We start from the raw sequence: 20,337 nt of genomic DNA, 5'->3' as shown, positions 1-20,337 counted from the left end.
TCATTTAGGATTTTAAATAGGTGCCCGATAAGAATTCTTTTTAATGTAACTAAATTATTTATAGGTGAAACCAACTTGGAGAAGCTTTTGCCTGATAAAAAATACATGATTTTTAAAGGCCTCCATGTCTTAAAAATATAGACTGCATGACTGAAGACATTTTGCAATTCTCGTTTAATTGCAGTGAAAACATGGCAATAAAACATCACCCCTTTCATCTGGCAAAAGTTATTCATATCTAAGGAGAATGGTGAGGGCGCTTGGTAGCTTTTGAAAATCAGGCTATTTACTCCTAGCCTGATTTTCATGTGTTCAGAACCCATAGTTGAGGCCAAGTTTTCAGAGTTGAGCAGCAGCTCCCATTGTGACACTGGGTGTCCAGATTTTCAAGAGCTCAGCATGCTGGGTAAATGGGAGCTGAGCTCTCGAGAAAATCTGGCTGCTGTGGTAGGTCCTCAGCTATCTTGAAAATCTGGCCCTTAATTTCTAGATACGCGTGCCTAACTCTCTCTAGCCAAGAGAGAGTTTTTTAGCTAGGGTACATTTTCCCCAGAATCCATTGGGAACAGACTGTATCCATCCATAATTTCATCACTTGGTGTTTTGGATCCAGTAGATTCTCTTCCCTCGGATATAACATAAGCAGCTGGAGGGTGGGATATCTTTCTGGTGGAAAATACTATGAGAACAGCTGTTCCTATGAGGTTTTCAAGGAAAAACCATGGAAACAGCTGGTTCCTTTGCATGCCAGTGAGAATAAAGGTCAAGTAGCAAGAAGAAACTAAAAAGAAATTGAGAGCGAATATAGAAAAATTGGCAGATCGTGAAAAGGGAAGAGAAACAGACAGAATGGAGGAGACAAATGAAGCAAACACAGAAATCTAGAAAAGGCTGTGAGAATTTAGAGTAAATAAAGCGAAGGGAAACTGAATTGGTCAAGTCCTATAGAAGCCCCAAGGATTGCTCTAGAGATAAGTGTTCTGTGTTGGTGAGTAAAAGACCTAGGTCCCCAGAGGCTACTTAATGTAGCAGAGGCAGCAGCATGAGTCTGTAGGTAGTAAGAAATTGAGTCCCTTGTACTTCTCGACCACAACTGTTAGCCAGTGAAAGGTATATAAGTGTGAAATGAGCCTGGTTTGGCTTTCCGTGTCTGTAAGGATGGGAGAAGGGGAGGGAGGAAGGAAGGAATTAGAAATAGCCCGGGCCAAATTCCGACCTGGTGCAAGCAGCAGAAACTCCAGTGAGGTAAATGGAGTCATTTACATCAGGTGTGCATTGTGGGGTAATAAAATGTCTGAAGGTGGAGAGTAAATGAGAACCAGAAACAGAAGTAAGAAAAATTATTTATTCACCAATAAAAAAAGGAAAGTTGCACTTAGAAAAATTCATGCTATTCTGGAATCAGAAATAATTAGGATCCCAACCTGAGTTAAAGGGTCAGAATCATTTGTCTGCCACTGCAATGGCTATTTAGTTAGGGTTACACCATGAGGATGTACTATATTTCATAGTACTATATTTTGCTACCTTTTGCACATGCGATACACTCAAGGTGCGTATATCAAAGCCATTCTGATATTTATTTATGGTAAATACACGTTCAGAAGGGTTCCACCTGCTGTTTTACTGTGTTTTGTTGTTGTCGTTGTGGGTTTTTTGGTTGTTTTTTTTAATAGAAGAAAGTCTTTATTTTAAGCAGTATAGAAATGATATTTTAACAATCAACACACTGCAATACAGTATTGAGAATATTCTATAATACAGGTACATTCTGATATTCCTTCATTAATTTTAACAGAAGACAAATTAACTGTTAGGGAAACTTGTCCTAAGTGCCTCATCTCACAGCTGCTCCAAGCTACATTTAAATATATATATGTCATTTGAAACAGTAGTTGCCAGAAATCTTGCAGAAAAACGTTGACCAGAAACAAAGCAAGAAAAGCTTAATATTCTTCTATGTTGCTTGTATGTATATATTTTTAACTAGCAATACAGAAAAATAGTAACTTTGTTGCTTTGTTTCTGGTTAAAGGATCATTCTTATGTAACCTACAGTAAACAAGATAAGTCTCTAAGCCCAGTTATTCGTGTATTCATAACTAGAAGAGAGGATTATCAATTTAAAACTGTAAATGAGTGCTGCTGCTAACTCTCCTAAAAGCTTACACTTTGGGCTACAAATGTACAAAATAAAGTGATCACACAAGAAATATATTAGTATCAATTTATATCAACAAGCATGTTAAAATGCAAGGACACTAAAATCCTTCTACTTGCAAGAATGATAAATTAGAAGTAAAATGATTAAAAAACTCTAAGCAACAAAACTCGCAATATACACCATTGCCAGCAACAGTATGCCCTCTAAAAATTTTTTGCTTCCTGTGCCAGCAGGGAACATGAGCCCTTGAGGATCTTTTTCTTGCTATCTCTTTAAATGTATTACTTTTTTTTTTTTTTAAGAATCAGTCAAACTCACAAAAGCAAATAAGTGCAGAGATCAGGCCTTTTCTCAGAGGAAAATGTGTCCCTCTGTATCCTAATTTGATGGGTTATATGTGATTTAATAGCTTACAGGCCTTGCCTTGCCCTCTGTGCAGGGATGAACGTCAACCTCCGTCCTTAAGTTACTCAGTGGCGCCTAGCTATGGCAGCATTTTTACAAGCCTTTTCAGGATGTGCTAGAGCTGTGGATAATAATCATTCTGTATGGATTGGAGGACAGCAGCGACTGAGAGTGAGAAACTAGGCAGAGGGACTTCTTGTGGGACCCTGCACCAAGAGGAGGGAAGGTTTATGCAGGCCCTTGTGATCCAGCAACAGAGAAACTGGGCCAATGAGTACTTGTGAGAGAGAAATTGGGCAAACAAAAGCTTGTTAACTTTTGCTCCTACTGGTTTCCTGTCACCTTGGAAGAGGTGGAGTTTTTGGTTTAGGTGAAGAGACAAACTGCTCCCTAGAAAGAGGGAAAATTAAGCATGGCCATCTTCACACAACATAAAGGCATTCCACTACAGCAATATGGAATACAAATACCTAGCTACAACTGAGAGAGGCAGGGGCGGCTCCAGGCCCCAGCACGCCAAGCGCGTGCTTGGGGCAGCACACCGCGGAGGGCGGCGGGCGGCTCCGGTGGTCCACCGGAGCCGCGGGACCCGCGACCAGCAGAGCGCCCCCGCGGCATGACGCCGTGCTTGGGGTGGTGAAATGGCTAGAGCCGCCCCTGGAGAGAGGTTAGGACAGTGTGACTGTGCCAGAAATTAAGACCCTTGGTTTCCACAGTGGAAATGACAGCAAGTTTTGTTGGGAAACTTCTCACCCATCAAGAAAACAGAAGGCACAAAAAGTGAGAAGTCCGAGATGCCTTTGGAGCTCATGCCATCGCTTTGTTTCCTGTTGAATTCATTCACATTGCATATTTCTCTGAGGAACTCCAGTTTCCATAGAAATTGAGATGGCAGACTCTTCGAAGGCAGAGTCAATGAACTAGCAGTTAAAATGCTCAACCTTTCCACTAGAAACTGAATATTACATATTTAATAGGATGAAAATCCCAGGCACAGAAAACAAGTCATTTGAAGGAAAAAGAAAAATGCTGGCTTGAATAACTTCAGCTTCTCCTTTCTGTGTCCAAGTTTAACTGGCTCAAGTGCAGAAGTACTTAGAGGAGGGGTCAAGGGTTCAGATCTCTGAAATAAAATGAAAAGCAAAAAAATTAAGCTCAATTATGTAATAATTGCGAGTCACTGTAAGTTCCCTCTGCAATGGAATCAAAAGCTTCTGCCATATTGGCCTAACATGGGACTTTCCAGCTTTGCCCTCACTTCCACCCAGCATGGTCCTTCACGGGTAGCATGCCAACACAGTCCTTCATGAGCAGACCAGTGCCTGTTACAGACTCTGGGAGCTGTCCAGTGAGGGCCTCGCTTCTAGCTGCCACTCTGCGTTTGGCTACCGGGGGCTGTATTTTTGCCAAAATCCCAGAGAGGAAAAAGATTTATTTTCAAAGATCTGTAAAGACTGTATATGAGTGAATGGGCTGATTTTTTTTTTTTTTTTTTTTTTTTTTTAAGCAAAGGCTGCATGTGCCAGTGGGCAAATAATTCATAGATTCTGAGTCCAGGAGGGACCATCATGATCATCCAGTCTGATCTTCTGATACAACAGGCCATAGAATTTCCCCAAAATAATTCCTAGTGCAGACCTTTTAGAAAGGTCAGTGATGGACTGATTGCACAACCTTTGCTAAACTGTTCCAGTGGTCAATTACTCTCACCCTTAAAAAACTTGCACCTTATTTCCAGTCTGAATTTGTCTAAATTCAAATTCCAGCCATTGGATCATATTAGATTTTTCTAAGCTAGATTTAAGAGATTATGATTAAATACCAGTTCCCCATGTAGACACTTACAGACTGTAATTGTCACCTCTTAATCTTTTCTTTGTTAAATTAAAATATGAACAGAGCCAAAGCGCCTTTTTCAGAAACCTCAAACATATACCAAGCAAGGATAAAAAAGGTAAAGGACCCAGGCACAACTCTGAGTTAGCCATTCAAGTTGAGAAGTGTGTGTGCACCCGCACGTACAGCTTATAGGCCGGAGCATAATGACAGTCTTGTGCAGGTGATAGGGCCTACTTCTCAACTGACCTCTTCCCACCAAGGTAAATTAAATGAGTTGCTGTTTTGTCTTCATTGCAAAACGGGGACCTGAAATCTCTATTACAATTTCAGTCAGACAACCTTTGTGGTAGGTACATAACCCTGTGTGCGTACAAATGTTGTGGATGACTAATGAAACATATACCTACGTACTCTGCTTATAAAGAGAGGCATCCATTGGGCAGAATGCAAGGTGTTAAAGGTTCCCATTGGGATCACAGAGAAGGAACATTCAGACTCTGATTTTTCAGGAAGATGGTTGCTGCGAGCTAGAGACCCCAAATCCCAAACATAATGTAAAGGGGAAAAAAACCCCAAACCTTTGGGTCATGTGTGTTTTCTGGCATGTTCACTGCCCAGGGCACTGAAATGAAGAAACTCCTACGTAAATGCCACATAGCTGTCTCCATCAGGCACAGAGGATTCTAAGTAACATGATATTTCACAAAACCACAGCAACTGAAAAACAACTGTCCCCACAAAATGCCTACAACTCTCCCACACATGGGGTGGAGGGGTGGTGGGGGAGAGAAGCAAAGTCAATGGGCAGGTGGTAGAAATCTGCAGGAGGAATCACTTGTGCGTGTTTAGAGGGATGATGTACAATAACTGACACAGAACCCAGCATGGCATGTTAATTCTGCCCAAAGCACAATTGGCTTGTGAAGCTCGGAAACAGATGACCTGTAGATCGCATGTAACAGCTGCAAGACCCATTAAGATGTTCATTGCTGAGTCCTGTAGCTGTGTGCCTCCATCCTGAAGGAGGGATTTGATGTTTGGCAAAGGAAGTCCTGGGGAACAAAGTGCCTTTTGCTGTCCCCGTGAAAACTCACCTAGATTTGATGAAGTTACAAGTCCCTAAATATTGCTATCTGCACCCTCTGTATAGCTGATTAGAAGCTAGCTGGTAAAATTTCTGAACATTTCTTGTGCACAGAGTATGCTCCAGCTACACACAGCTCTCTAACAAAAGCAACTGCCCTGAGCATGCTTCAAGACTGTACTAAGTATCTCATGGTACGCTGCAAAGGGAAAGATGTGCTGGACTGGGAGGAGGAATCCACGCTTTCTGGTCTCAACTCTCTGCTGACTGATTTTAATGATTTTATGCACCTCATAGCCCTAATTCCTCAGCAGAAGCCCTCATACCCGCTACCTTAAAAGGCTTGCAACTATTATTTTGCCCCTCCCTTCACATTCTCCCAGATAAAGGTTCTTCTGGTCTTTGGGGCTTGTTTGTTTGGACTTGTTACCCCTGAAAAAGGATTGAACTGAGGGTGACCCAGCTGCATGGCTGAGCCATGTGAACACCTGGGAGGAGGAAACAGAGGCAGGGAGTGCTACAGGGCAGTCGTGCTCCATGACAATGCCCCTTCCAGTGGTAAGTCCAAAACAAGAAGTGAATCCTTTAGATCCACAGCACAGATCTCTCTCACTTCAGCAGAATTGGAACCAAAGCCCATTAGCTAGTGACCCTAGCAGACATTAGATGTGATTCTAAATTATGGAATTTGGGTTTTTTCCTCAATTTTCCTTTTTAAAACCCCAGGAACCCATGTACAAACACCCTAACTTAAAAGGCAGTTGAGGTTGCAGAGTGAAGGTCTCAAAAGCTAGGGAAATGTGAGAATTAAAGTTACTTAAGGAACCTTAATGTGGCCCCCTTGTATGTATGCATTATAGTAGGGAAATTACCTGATACTAGTTCAACAGTTCCCTTGCCTCGCCATTGCACACTATGGGGTGTGAATGAGGAAAAGGGTTGTAAGAAGTGAAAAAATGTTTGTAGTGCCTTAGATATAAGAGCTGGGACCTAGTAGTCTCCTCTTGGCTTCCATTGCCGGCTCTTGCACAGGCTTCTTGTGTGAATTTAGGCCAGACTCCTGAGGGTGAAGGAAGGTTGCACAGGGTTTTGCAATTCCAGAATTCCCTAACTTCTGAGTGTTTGACTTTTCAACCATAGTGTTCGTAGTGTGTTTTGGTTGTGTTTTTTGTGTGTAATACCAGGGAATGCTACTCTGTAGAAGGGATGAGGCTGACTGAGATGGTGGTTCTGACTCTGTAATTTTGAATAGGAGGCAGGGCACTCGGAGCAGGTATATGGAAGCCTTTTTAATGTTACATTCATTTAAAAAAAATGTAACTGTCTTTGCTGCTGCTGCTGCTAGAGCTTACACATCCCCCTGTCAGATGGGCATCAGGCTGTGCAGTGTCATGTGGGATTAGCGTGGGGATCTGGCACACAATGGGATTACTACTGGCAGTTCCATGCAATGGTTTCGTCCACAGGTCTTCTTGGATAGGGATCTGGGATTAAGAGGACGTGCCCCCCGTGCAGAGGGCCAGAGCAAGGTACATGGTACACCTCTAACTCGATATAACAATGTCCTCGGGAGCCAAAAAATCTTACCGTGTTATAGATGAATCTGCGTTATATCAAACTGCTTTGATCTGCTGGAGTGCGTAGCCCTGCGCCGCCCCCCCGGAGCACTGCTTTACCGCATTATATCCGAATTCATGTTATATCTGGTCGCGTTATATCGGGGTAGAGGTGTATACAATTTAAATCCTATGTTGAGGGCTTAAGTGTGATGGTAGTGGTACCCTGCTCTTGGGCTTGCCTTCTGCACTGTGGTGAATTTCAGCCAGAATGCAGCCTCTCAATGCTACTGAGACATACATTTTGATCTTTCGCAAGCTCTTCTACGCTTACATAGAAGGGTAAATCAGAGCCTCTTATTTTCAAGTACCTTCCACATTACACTGCTCGGGTAGGGGGAATAATACAGTTCTACCACATTTAGCAAAGCAACCTGTAGTGCAGAATTGCCTGGGTTGGGCTTCTACAAACAGGAAGAAGTGCATCCTGGGAAAACCACAGGGCACATTAAATGAAGTCTAACGTCTCTGCTGCCGCCTAACACTGTATTGGGTTAACAATAAACCATACCAAAAGCTTGGCTAAAGTCTTTCATGTGTTAATAACTGACTGGCATAGCAATATACTGCAAATGCAAACCTGCCTAGTAAAAAAGCTTTTGTAGTAGAAGGGTAAAAGTACAGTTTTCAGTCCCTTGACTGGCTTCGTGAGCACTGAGAAGAGGCAGTGGCTTTTCCTGAGGCATGCTCTCTATGACTTCACAGAGGGAACATACAAGGGGCCCCTCTTGGAGTACAAAACTGTCTTCTGTATGCCCAAGTCTTTTTTTGCGCTTTGCAGTTAAAATCCAGTATCAAATTCATCGATAATCCCTAGTATTTATAATCTGATTCAAGAACAGTGTGAAGAATACACTTGTTCTCTACAGAGATCATACAGATAATCTTTAAAGGGGGAAATGATCACTTTCTAAAAAAACATGATTTTCAGGCCCTGATGAGGAGTGGGGAGGCTGTTTGAGTGTGCAGTCAGGTGGAAGGCAATAGGAAAAAATCTGAAAAGATCATAACTCACCTTCTTGTTACCTACTGGCTTGAAGCTGTCACAGCCACTGTTTTCTGCACTCCAAAGGCAGTGATAAAAATATTCACAACTACTATAATGAACACCAGTCCAGTTGCAAGGTTATTGAGGAAATCCAGCTTGGCTTGTTTTTCAGTCTTACGAACGTCATATTTTACTTCAAAGGAAAAGAGAAAAGTGCTATTTTACTATCAAAACACATTTACACACACGGTAAAAAGCTTATTATTATTTATCTTATGTAAATATTTCTCTTTCCCACTCACTAGATGCCAGACACGTCCGTCCTGCAAAAAGGGAAGTTAGCATTGCGGCCAAAGTTACAAAATCTAAGGGGACTATTTTCATTTGTGATGAATATGTAATATCTTCTTATACTGTCAGAGTCAAATTCTGCTCTTAGATACATTTGTGCAGCTCCCAGTCTTTCTATGTGTAGCTAGATGCAGACTGTGTCCTATAGAAAAGATATCCCCAACACTTGAAGCAGTAATATTCCTTACAGTACATTTCCTTTTGGAAAGAAAAATTAAAACTGTCATAACGCAAACTTTAAATATTTATTACTTTACCTCTTGAAAACTTGTCTTTACTCATTTATCAGAAGATCTACCAATGAGAGCCAATAAAGTCTAGTCTCTTATGACAGAATGGGCTGTACATCCTTTCTAGATAGCCCAATCATCTCTCTCTTCCATCTGTTCCAGTATGACATTTCTGTACCTGCCCTCTTCCTCATACCTAGCCACTGATGGCTATTCCTATGGCTTCTAGTTTTTATTTTTGGAAAGCAGGAGCATTACGTCTGTTTAACAGAGAGTGAAATTTCAAATCATCACAGCTTGCAGTCAGTTTTATTTTGTTTGCTTGCACTTTTCCTTGCTTGAACTGCTGAGGGGAGGACAAATAAGAGAAGATAAAATTAGATTGGTTTAGGCCTCATTTCTAGATCTTGTAAAATGTATATATGATGTGACAGACCCAGACCAGTGGGTACAGGAGTCTGGTACAGGGCAAATATACTGGTCACTGGATGAGTAGTTTTCTGTTCCCTGAGTGACCAGAGCAGGGGCTGCACTAGAGTAATCAGGAACCTGCTAGAACCAATTAAGGCAGACAGGCTGATTAGATCACCTGCAGCCAATCAAGGCAGGCTAATCAGGGCACCTGGGTTTAAAAAGGAGCTCACTCCAGTCAGGCGAGGGGGAGCCAGAGGAGAGGAAGTGCGTGTGAGGAGCTGGGAGTAAAAGGTGCAAGGAGCTGAGGATAAAGAAGGTGTTTGGAGGAGGCCATGGGGAAGTAGCCCAGGGAGTTGTAGCTGTCATGCAGCGGTTACAGGAGGCACTATAGACAGCTGCAATCCACAGGGCCCTGGGCTGGAACCCGGAGTAGAGGGCGGGCCCGGGTTCCCCCCAAACCTCCCAACTCCTGATCAGACACAGGAGGAGTTGATCCAGACTGTGGGGACGATCACTGAGGTGAGCAAATCTGCCAATAAGCGCAGGACCCACCAAGGTAGAGGAGGAACTTTGTCACAATGAGTAATATTAAATATGCTTGTGTGAAATCTGGCAGGACTGTTCAGCATTATGGCAAGCCAAAAATCTCCTCTGACCACTTTCTCTCTAAACAGGGGCTTTGTCATTTATGGCTTGATCCAAATATCATTGAAGTTGGTGGGCAGACTGTCATTGATTTCAGCGGGCTTTGGATTAGGCCCTTAAAGAGAACTAATGAAAGGACATCTTCTTCTAACTTTGGTTGGTAGTAAGATACATAAATTATATAAACAAAAGAGAGAAAAATCTGAATAAGATGTTAAATACCATGCAGGCTGTAGCAGCAACAGTATCATAAACAGTGTTACCAAAGCCCCTTGATGTGTAGTTTGCAAACTCTGCTATACAAATCAGGGTGGGGTTTATTTATCAGATGGGTAGGGCCCTACCAAATTCACAGCCATAACAAATGTGTCATGGACCGTGATAGCTGGTCTTTTGTGTGCTTTTACCATATACTATACAGATTTCACAGGGGAGACCAGCATTTCTCAAATTGGTGGTCTTGACCCAAGGGAGAGTTGCAGGGGAGTTGCAAGGTTGTTTTAGGGGGGCTGTGGTATTGCCACCCTTACTTCTGTGCTGCCTTCAGAGCTGGGCAGCGGAGAGCAGCGGTGGCTGTAGGTCAGGTGCCCAGCTCTGAAGGCAGCACCCCGCCAGAAGCAATGCTGAAGTAAGGGTAGTGATACCATACCATGCCACCTTTACTTCTGCGCTGCCGTCTTCAGACCTTGGCGGCCAGAGAGTGGCAGCTGTTGTCCAAGTGCCCAGCTTTGAAGGCAGCCACAGCAGCACAGAAGTAAGGGTAGCAGTGCCACAACTCTCGCCCACATCTCGTTTTGGGGTCAGGACCCCTACAATTACAACATGATGAAATTTCAGATTTAAATAGCTGAAATCATTAAATTTAAGATTTTTTTTTAAAAATCCTATGGCCGTGAAATTGACCAAAATCGACTATGAATTTGGTAGGGCCCTACATGTGGGCATTCTGAACACTGAAGATCTACTGGCCCCATTTGTAACTGAGTTAGTTTAAGCACAAATGGTTCAGTGAATCCGAGCTAGCCAAGCTGAATTAGTTTATGACCCACTGCAGCCCTGCCTCCATGCTAGTGCTGTCCTATAAACTCCCTCGATTCAAATAGCTTCTGGGGATCTGTCCCATAGTTTCAGCTCTGTTCCCAGAAGCAGCGTGTGGTGAGAGACATCCCAAGCCAGCCAGAGCACTGTGGGGCAGTAGTGGGAGGGGACTGTTTGACCATTTCAGCTACTCTGCATCTACATTGACACCAAAACTGTTGAGAGTTAACCCCGTATGCAACCTGAAAAAACAGGTTTTGTAGCATTGCTGGTAGCATGCCTGTAGTCATTTTGTGTGTGTGGAGGTGTGTCTTCTAACATCTCCTGGATCACTGTAATGCACGGCAGTTCCAGACAAATGAACTACAACTCCTTTCTTGTAGTATTTAAGAATAGGGTTTCTTAAGGCTGGCTGCTGGTGGGGTGGGGGGTGGGCGGAAGGGAAGACAACAATGTATATGTACCTAGAGGATCTCATGTGTTACACATCAGGTTGCAGAGAAATGTCATTTTGATGATTCATCAAAATTAGGGGCGAGGAAGTAGGTAAAATACAGCTCCATCTATTAAAGTAGAACTCTGAGATTTCAGATGGAATTATAGTAATCCTATTTCATTATTACAGTACTAAGCATGCAGCTAACCTCAACTGTTCTTTAGTAGTTATTCTTAAACCTTTTGTCATAGTAATCCAATCCCACTATCATTTCAGGCAGCCTAAACTATTTCAAAATACTCTATTTTTCCCCATTGTAAAAAGTTGTTAATGGTGCCATAGCACCTTCAAGGAAAAGCGTGCAGAAAACCACTCTCTCCAAAGGACAGGCCATGTGTAATCTTCCATGCAGTTTAGAACCAGAAGGAAATAGCCAACTTATTTCTCAAATAGCAGACACATTCTGCACTTGTTTTGGGTTTGTGGCAGGGAATACTGGTCCTTTACAGCATGCTCATGGCCCAGTTGCTGGTTCAACCCAAAACGGGGGAATTCTTCAGAGTTCTCGTTCCCACTTCTGATGGGAGTTGAAAGCTCACAGCAAGGAATGATGGGAAGGAGTGACAAGAATACGTCATGCCTCAGAAACCCAGTGAGACCACTCTGGGCCTCACCTGAGCAATTGGAGGAAGCTATCTAAAAAGCTAGATATCTGGAGAAGAGAACCCTGGGAGCAAGAGAGGCCTTGAGCAAGGCTGCATTCAGGGGAGGGTGATTGGGTGTTGGACTGAGCACTTGCTGTCTTTCAAAGCCCAGGGTTGGAGTTTCTGGGAGAGGATGGGAGAAAGAGGGAGAAGAGTTGCTGATCTTCCCTAGAGAAGGGTGAAAACTGGCACACTCTGGGCCTGAACTATAACAAAGGGAAAGAGACTGAATAATGGCTTCAACGTTCATTACTCTGCAAGGGGGGAATGGGGAAGTTTTAGTTTAGCCAGAGAGCTAACCTGTCTGTCCAACAACCACACACTGAGGCAGCAGCCATATCTGCATGTGAAAGGCAAGCTCATGCCTTCATTCCATTAATACCAAGGAGGGGTCCAACTTGACTGCTTTTGATCTCCACAATGGTTAGTGCAGGGGTGCTGGAACAATTTGCATAGTGGGGGTGCTGAGAGCCATTGAACCAAACTGTAAACACCGTACATACTGGAAACCACTTCAAGCCAGGGGGTACAGCAACATCCCTAGTTCCAGCACGTATGTGGCAGTGTGTCACTGGGGAAGAGCCTTTCAGATACGAACACCCTAAGCAATTCAGAACTCTAAGTCATGCCAACACTTGACACATCCGGAAACTCACAAGCAGCCAGTGCTGATCTTAAAGCACCAGCTAAATGTGCTGGCTGTACACCACTCTGTTTACCAAGTGGGCTGCTGCACAGCTGCCTTATCTCTAGCTTCTGAACGGAGTTTGGGTGTAGCCCCCAAATAGAACACATTACAGGCTGGCAAAAGGTACGCATTAGAGACGCAAGGCCCACACCTGAAAGAAGACTGCAGCCTGCTAGCCAGATATAAATGTTAAAAAGCAGTGTCTGCCACTGCTGAGAGATGGATTATTCTGCAGCAATGGGGCTCAAGCCAGTCTCTCAGCAACAATCAATGAAGACATTAAAGATCTAGTTTCTGCCATGTATTCAGGCTGCTTTCTCTAACCCAGGGGTCCCCGGGCCGCGGACCGGTACCGGGCCGCGGACCGGTACCGGGCCGCGAACCGACCCCTAGCACATCAAGCGGCGTGTCTCCAGCGGGGCCCCTGAGCCCCGCCCCCTCACAGCCGCATGGTGAGGGGGCGGGGCTGCGAGCTCCGGGCTGAGCTCAGCTCCCTCCGCTCGGCGTGGAGCTCCCAGCCCCACCCCCTCACCACGCGGCTCTGAGCGGGACGGAGCTCAGGCCCCGCCGGAGGCACGCTGCAGCTGTCGGGCGAGGCGCTGAGGCTCCGGGTGCAGGGCCGCCCAGAGGGGGGGGCAAGAGGGGCAATTTGCCCCAGGCCCCGGGCCCCACAGGGGCCCCCATGAGAGTTTTTCGGGGGCCCTGGAGTGGGGTCCTTCGCTCGCTCCGGGGGGCCCGGAAAACTCTCGCGGGGCTGGGCGCAGGAGCTTCTTCCCACTCCCTGTCTTCGCCGGCGGGGGGTCCTTCTGCTTGGGGTGGAAGGACCCCCCACTGGCGAATTGCCGCCGAAGTTCAGCTCGGTCTTCGGCGGTAATTCGGTGGCGGGGGGGCCCTTCCGTTCGGGACCCGCCGCCGAAGTGCCCCGAAGACCCGCGGCGGGGACCCACCCCGCCGCCGAATTACCGCCGAAAACCAGGCTGCACTTCGGCGGCGGGTCCCGCTTCGGCGGTAATTCGGCGGCGGGGGGGCAGCCAGCCGCGGGTCTTCGGGGCACTTCGGCGGCGGGTCCCGGAACGGAAGGGCCCCCCGCCGCCGAAGACCCCAGGCCCCCGGAATCCTCTGGGCGGCCCTGTCCGGGTGAGGAGGGAGCCGGGGGTAAGAGGCTGAGGCTGGGGCCAGGGGGGTTGGCTAAGGGGCAGGGAGTCCTGGGGACAGTCAGGGCACAGAGAGGGGGCGGAGGTTGGGGGAGCGGCCAGGGGCAGGGAATGGGGGTTGGATTGTGGGTGTTCCGGGGGTCTCTCAGGACTTGGGGTGGTGGGGATAGGGGTTGGGGCAGTCAGGGGACAGGGAGCAGGGGTGGGGTCCCAGGGTGGTGGGGGTCTCTGGGGGATGGTGAGGGGACAAGGAGCAGGATGGGTCGGGGATTCTGAGGGGGGCAGGCAGTCGGGGGGGCAGGAAGTGGGTGGGGGTCAGATAGGGGGCAGGTCCGCGGAAATTTTTTTTCTACAAAACCAGTCCCTGGTGCCAAAAAGGTTGGGGACCGCTGCTGTAACCCCTCACCCTCCTGTCTTATCTGAATTGAGTCACAGCCAGTTGGATCTCTATTCCCCAATCTCCTCCAGACACTGGCAAAGGCACTCAACTCGCCTGGCTGGATGAGAAGAGAGAAACATAAAGCTGGATGCCATCAGCATGTCAGACACCACAGCCCATGCATCCTCGCTAACAGGGAACTTCACCCTTGGAACAGGAGGCTGCCTCCTCAGTTGTGCTTCAAGAAAGCTAATTAAGCAAAACAGTAGCCAATGAGAAATCTGCCCTGTGTGACCTGTGGCTACTGCTTTCCAGACTTCTCTTTTCTACATATGAAAAAGCACAAATATCTTATGGGCTTAATTTCAAAAGAAGAGCCTTTAAAATCTACAGAAGCAATGTTAATATGTATGTGGTTGTCAGTAGCAAAGGGTTGATCCAAAGCCTTTTGAAGTCAGTAGGACTTAGGACTCCCACTTATTTCAATGGGCTGTGGTGCAGACCCTTATTTCGGGGCTGTGGGTGAAAACCTAAGCCTCTCCTCTGGCAACTTGCATAAGCATCTCAGGTCAACTCTTGAAACTTGTGCTGCAGATATTTTGGGTGTCTATTTCCTTTTGACTAGGTGATTCTTATGAATGCTACAGCCCCAGATACAGGACTTATATACAATTTTTGCAAAGTGATGCTGGAATCTCACTACACATCTCACTCCTGTGATGGCAAAGTATATGCAAAGTCTATCAAAAGATTCTGATAGTAGAATCATTTGCATTATCACTTTCAAAAATGTTTTGGAAGAAGGCTGCATAATCCCTTGGCGTTCTCCACTCTCATCCCAGAGACGCATATTAGCAAATTCTGGGCTACAGTCCGTTAGTACCATTTATTTGGAATTTTCCACCAAAATGGATTTTGGACCACTAATGCAACCATAGGATTGGAGTATACAAAATGGATTCCTCTGTACCCACTCCCCATCCACATCCCTTCTACTGAGGTCAGTGTTTTGCATAAGGAGCACAGGATCCAGCCCCTGGCCTACACAACACAGTTGCTCTGTTAATTTACAAGGAGTCTAACTTTAAACTCAGAACTTGAATAACTAATTCTTGGGTCTTGGATTTTTGTATGTAGTATAAATACAGAAATTCCTAGTGCTAGGACAGTAAGTGTTGACATTTTGAAAAACATCAATAAAAATGCTGCATTAATTTCCAGCTGCATGAAACTGCAATGGATTCTGTAAATTCAAGGATAATAGAAAATGCAAAAAGCAGACCTCTGATTCTACATACTCTCAGTATTAAATAATTTGGATTAAATCAATGGCAACATTCCCACTGGAGCCCAATGCAGTAAGGATTTCAGCCTCTATCTTTAAATGAGTCATAATAATAAATGTATCATCTTAACTATTTTTCAGAAAAAGTATAAATGCTTTCTCTACTGATAAACTTAGTGGTAGTATCCTAGATGTTTTTTTCAGTCTTATCAGTAATCAGACACATGTAACACTGGTAATAATGAATATTAATAGTGACAAATAAGTTAGAAATCAAAGTAATCTTGATGCTTGTGCTAGAATCTCCTTGCCAGTCCAGAGGATGGTCCCCAGACACAGACATATCAGCTTTTACTCTGATGTTATATGTCCTGTTGGCCAAAAAATCAAGATGAAGTGATGGGGGCTTGATGATGGATTAGATGTGTCTTTTATGTGAAGAAATTCTACCTTAGCTGTTTGTTAGCTAGACTATTCCTCAAACAGAATCCAGGATCTTCCCTTTGAACAATTCTCTAATAGTTTATGGCTGTCAATCCATTTCTTTCAAGGGATTATATACCAGTAAGAGATGCTAGAAAGGGTGAATCTCTTCTTCTTAGCTTTAAGTCCAGTTAATACTTCTATAAATCACTAGTGTCAAAACCTGTAATGACTTTGGCATCCTTGACTATATCTTTCCATTGTTCTTTGTACGATGCGTGTGGTAACCAGAATGTCAATATTCCAAAATGCACCTTAATGCCATTTATGGTACATGCAGTAATATCAGTTCCCCTATTTACCCCAGAAGACTGGGAGTTTTCAAAGAAGTCGATTTTATTCCTACCAAGCCTTATGCTGATGTCTGGTATTCAGGATCAAATTCTGTTTTCACTCGCACTGCTTTAAAGCTGTTAAAGCCAATGTACAGCATCAATGTAAAAGAAATTGTGTGTGGGGGGGGGAGGGATATAGTGATAAACTAAAGAAAACCTCTAGGATACCACCATTAGTCTGTGACATTGGTAATGTGGGGTGGAGGACTGTAGTGTCATTGGTGGTAAAGATGTTGGGGAGGAGGTGTAATCTACTCTTACAGTGCTGTTGCTACAGAATAACATTTTGGTCATTCCTTAACACTCTATTGCCTCTAATTGCATGAGGCTACGGGGCATAAGGAGCCTGCCCTATATAGATTTGTTTGTTTGTTTAATGTGCACTGTATTTAACTATGTTCCTTGCTCCCCCAGCCTCACTGAAATAATCATCCATTTTCCTGCAGTCAGCTATTAAAAATGAGGAAGTTTATCGGCAATCCACTTTTCCCCAGTGAAAAGGAAGCCAACACGCTAAAAACATTTCCTGTATTCTGTAGCTGAATTTAACCTGTTCTGAGACAAAGCTATTTAAATAGCTTTCTTTCCAAAAGGAAAATGCAAAAACAGGGTTAATCCTATAGGTAAAATAAATTGTAATGTTCTTAATACGTACCAAGGAATATCAGGAGCACGCCCACGGCAACTTGAAGTATGAGGGATATGCTGATGAGAACAATAAGTGGGATGTAGAATGAGAAGGAAGGTCCTTGGTCCATTACTGCTTTCAACTGGGATGCATTGGCCATCAGAAGAGCAATGTCCAACATGCTCTCTGCAGCACTCTTCTTATTGGCGTAGTGGTTCACATTAAAGGCACTATTTTCCTGCGTCTGAGGTGGTGAACTAGACTGAAAGTGAAAATATTTCAGTTATGGATACATCAAGTTTAATGGGTTAGCGAGTTAAGAAAGAGATTTTGGTCCAGGCACTGAGTTCCCTAATCTGCTCATCTCTGTACTGCTCTCATCTGTTTATGTGTGCTCACACCTACCAAGATCCTCTAACCAAGGAGCAATAGATTGTGCCTGGACTTAAGGCAGATATATATATAAATGTATTAACTGTTAGAAGCATGTGAATCAGAATTTCCATGTCACAAGAGACAAAGTATGGGTAATCTGGATAATCTAAAGGCTAAGAAGTGTATAAATTGGATTGCTTTTAAACATTTTTAAAACCAGGGCTATACTTTAAACCAGCAATTCTCAACCAGGGGTACGTGTACTCCTGGGGGTACACACAAGTCTTCCAGGGGGTACATCAACATATCTAGATATTTACCTAGTTTTACTATAGGCTACATAAAAAACACTGGCAAAGTCAGTACAAACTAAAATTTCATACAATGACTTGTTTATACTGTTCTATATGCTATACACTGAAATGTAAGTACCATATTTATATTCTAATTTATTTATTTTATAATTGTATGGTAAAAATGAGACAGTAAGCAATTTTTCAGTAGTAATGTGCTCTGACCTTTTTTTTTCTATTTTTTCGGTCTGATTATGTAAGCAAGTAGTTTTTAAGTTAGGTGAAACCTGGGGGTATGCAAGACAAATCAGACTCCTGAAAGGGGTACAGTAGTCTGGAAAGGTTGAGAGCCGCTGCTTTAAACACCCACTACACTGGATGAAACTCCTCCTTGTGTGGGATGTGGGACAAGGCCTGTGCACCACCTGAGTCATTCAATAATCCTGTTTGAGGATTTGTTGGATTAAACTGCTGCATAAATTTGTGTGCCACCCAGATACACTGGTGGATATTCCCATGCTGCCCCCGTCCATCCATACATATGTGGATATTCCATTTCTGATATCATGTGAAGGGAGATGATTAAGATACAGGGGATTTCCAATACCAAATGCCAGAAAAGCAGTAATCTACTGGGGAAAACAGTAGACGTAGCAGATCTGTTCTCTCTTGCTTTTTTTCTTTCCTCATCCTTTAGGATATCAGTAAAATGCTGTCATTGGCACCAGATTTCTAAAGGAATTAGGCACCTAGTGAGATTTTCAAAACTGCCTAAAAGCAGCTTATGTTGTAGCTGTGTTGGTCCCAGGATATTAGAGAGACAAGGAGGATGAGTTAATATCTTTTATTTGGACCAGCTTCTGTTGGTAAGAGCAACAATCTCTTGAGTTTACACAGAGTTCTTCTGTTGGTGAGAGAAACAAACTCTCGAGCTTCTGAAGAAGAGCTCTGTGTAAGCTCAAGCGCTTGTATCTCTCACCAACAGAAGTTGGTCCAATAAAAGATATTAACTCACTCACCTTGTCTCTCTCTAAGCAGGTTAGGCACCTACCTCACTTTGACTTCTCTAAAAAACCTGGCCCTTGGTACACACTTGAAACCATGAACCAAATTGTACTACGTGGGTGTAACAGAAGGCATAACTATACATCCAGGGACAGGACCGGCTTTAGGAACTGTGGGGTCCGATCTGAATAGTTTTGATGGGGCCCCGGCAGGGATGACTCACCCGGCGGCGCTCCGGGTCTTCGGTGGCACTGAAGGACCTGCCACCGAAGACCCAGAGCGAGTGAGGGACCCACCGCCGAAGAACTGGAGCGCCACCGTGTGAGTAAAAATTAAAAAGGTATCTAAGTTCGGCGCTCTTCTTTAGGGCATGGGGCCCTCTTAGGCACGGGGCCCGATTCGGTGGAATCGGCATAAAGCCGGCCCTGCCCAGGGACCTCTACTCACCTCCATCAAGTTGCACAGGCATAAGAGGGAGCAGAATATAGACCTTCGATGTTTGATTTAATAACTCTTCTTCCTTACTGAATGTTTAATTATACAAACAATTTCCTTTTCTCTTATGTGACTGACTATATATGAGCTTCCCTCTCGTCCATATCTTTGGTTTCTAACTACTTCAATATAATTTATTTTGAAAGATTATAAAAAGTGTTGTGGCTGGGTTTTTTGGTTTGGGGTTTTTTAACTCCTATTTGTTAGGGATATTTTTTACTAAATAAATGTTTTCTTTGGAAAGGTTAAGCACTGTGGGGAAAAATCTCTATTTAAAGGTTACTTCAAATGCAGAAGACACTCTCTCTAATTAAAATGGTCAGTGGCTGTGATCAAAACAGCCAAACTTCCAGTTTCAAAGCCAGTTCAGCCACTGTCCATCCCGTGCTTGTCATCTTTGAAGCTAGAAAAATTTCAGTGCATTAAATGTGTTCTGCTACGCCACGTAACTCCCCAGTTCCTTCCAAGAGAACAAACTACAAAATTTGACCTCATTTCTCTGGACACAATTTAAATAATGTACTGAGAGAGAAATGTCATGAAACAGCAGCAGTGGGAATGAATCCATGTAATCATAGCCTCACACAGAGGTCTTGATTACTGAGACTTTGCTCGTGGTGAAAAGAGGAAGTGTTAATTTTCCAGATCCAAACTTCAGTTAGGAAGAACTAGCTATTTATTTAGCTTTGTTTGGGACCCATGATATTTAAAAAAACAAACAAAAAAAAACCCACCCAACCCTATTTGCCTCAGTTTCCTGTGGGGGGAAAGGACATGGACACAAGCTACTGAATTTCATTTATATAAACACTGCAGTTCCTCTAATGTTACCGTCTCCCGAACAGCAGTGAGAACCTGTGTGGCTGTGTTCCCATTACCTTCAAGGAAAAGCAGCCCAAAATACACCTCTACCTCGATATAATGCGACCTGATATAACAAGAATTTGGATATAACACGGTAAAGCAGCGCTCGGGGGGCGACGCTGCGCCCTCCGGCGGATCAAAGCAAGTTCGATATAACGCGGTTTCACCTATAACGCAATAAGATTTTTTTGGCTCCCGAGAACAGCATTATATCCGGGTAGAGGTGTAAATGTTGGAGCTATTGAGCAAAAACACTTAGGCCTTGTCTACACTACAAGACTATTTCGAATCAACTTAGTTCGAATTTGTGGATTCGACCTTATGAAGTCGAATTTGTGTATCCATACTAAATACACTAATTCGAATTTCGGAGTCCACATTCACGGGGCCAGTGTCGACTTTGGAAGCGGTGCACTGTGGGAAGCTATCCCACAGTTCC

At 44.1% G+C, this 20,337-nt stretch overlaps 1 protein-coding gene across 1 annotated transcript in view; it reads right to left on the bottom strand.

Annotated features, from left to right (window-relative positions):
• Window positions 1-1,331: 1,331 nt before the first annotated feature.
• NINJ1 (ninjurin 1) overlaps window positions 1,332-20,337 on the bottom strand; it is a 37,549-nt gene continuing 18,543 nt past the window's right edge. Inside the window, exons 2-4 of the mRNA XM_039481332.1 lie at window positions 16,894-17,128; window positions 8,124-8,289; window positions 1,332-3,692 (exon numbers count right to left, since the gene is read on the bottom strand). Of these exons, the coding sequence (XP_039337266.1) occupies window positions 8,135-8,289; window positions 16,894-17,128 (390 nt within the window). The 3' untranslated portion in view covers window positions 1,332-3,692; window positions 8,124-8,134. The remainder of the gene's footprint in view (window positions 3,693-8,123; window positions 8,290-16,893; window positions 17,129-20,337) is intronic.

This window comes from Mauremys reevesii, linkage group 7 (assembly GCF_016161935.1).
Source record: "Mauremys reevesii isolate NIE-2019 linkage group 7, ASM1616193v1, whole genome shotgun sequence".
NCBI lineage: Eukaryota > Metazoa > Chordata > Testudines > Geoemydidae > Mauremys > Mauremys reevesii.
Note: the sequence above shows the minus strand (reverse complement) of the source record. Positions and strands in the feature narration are given on the sequence as shown.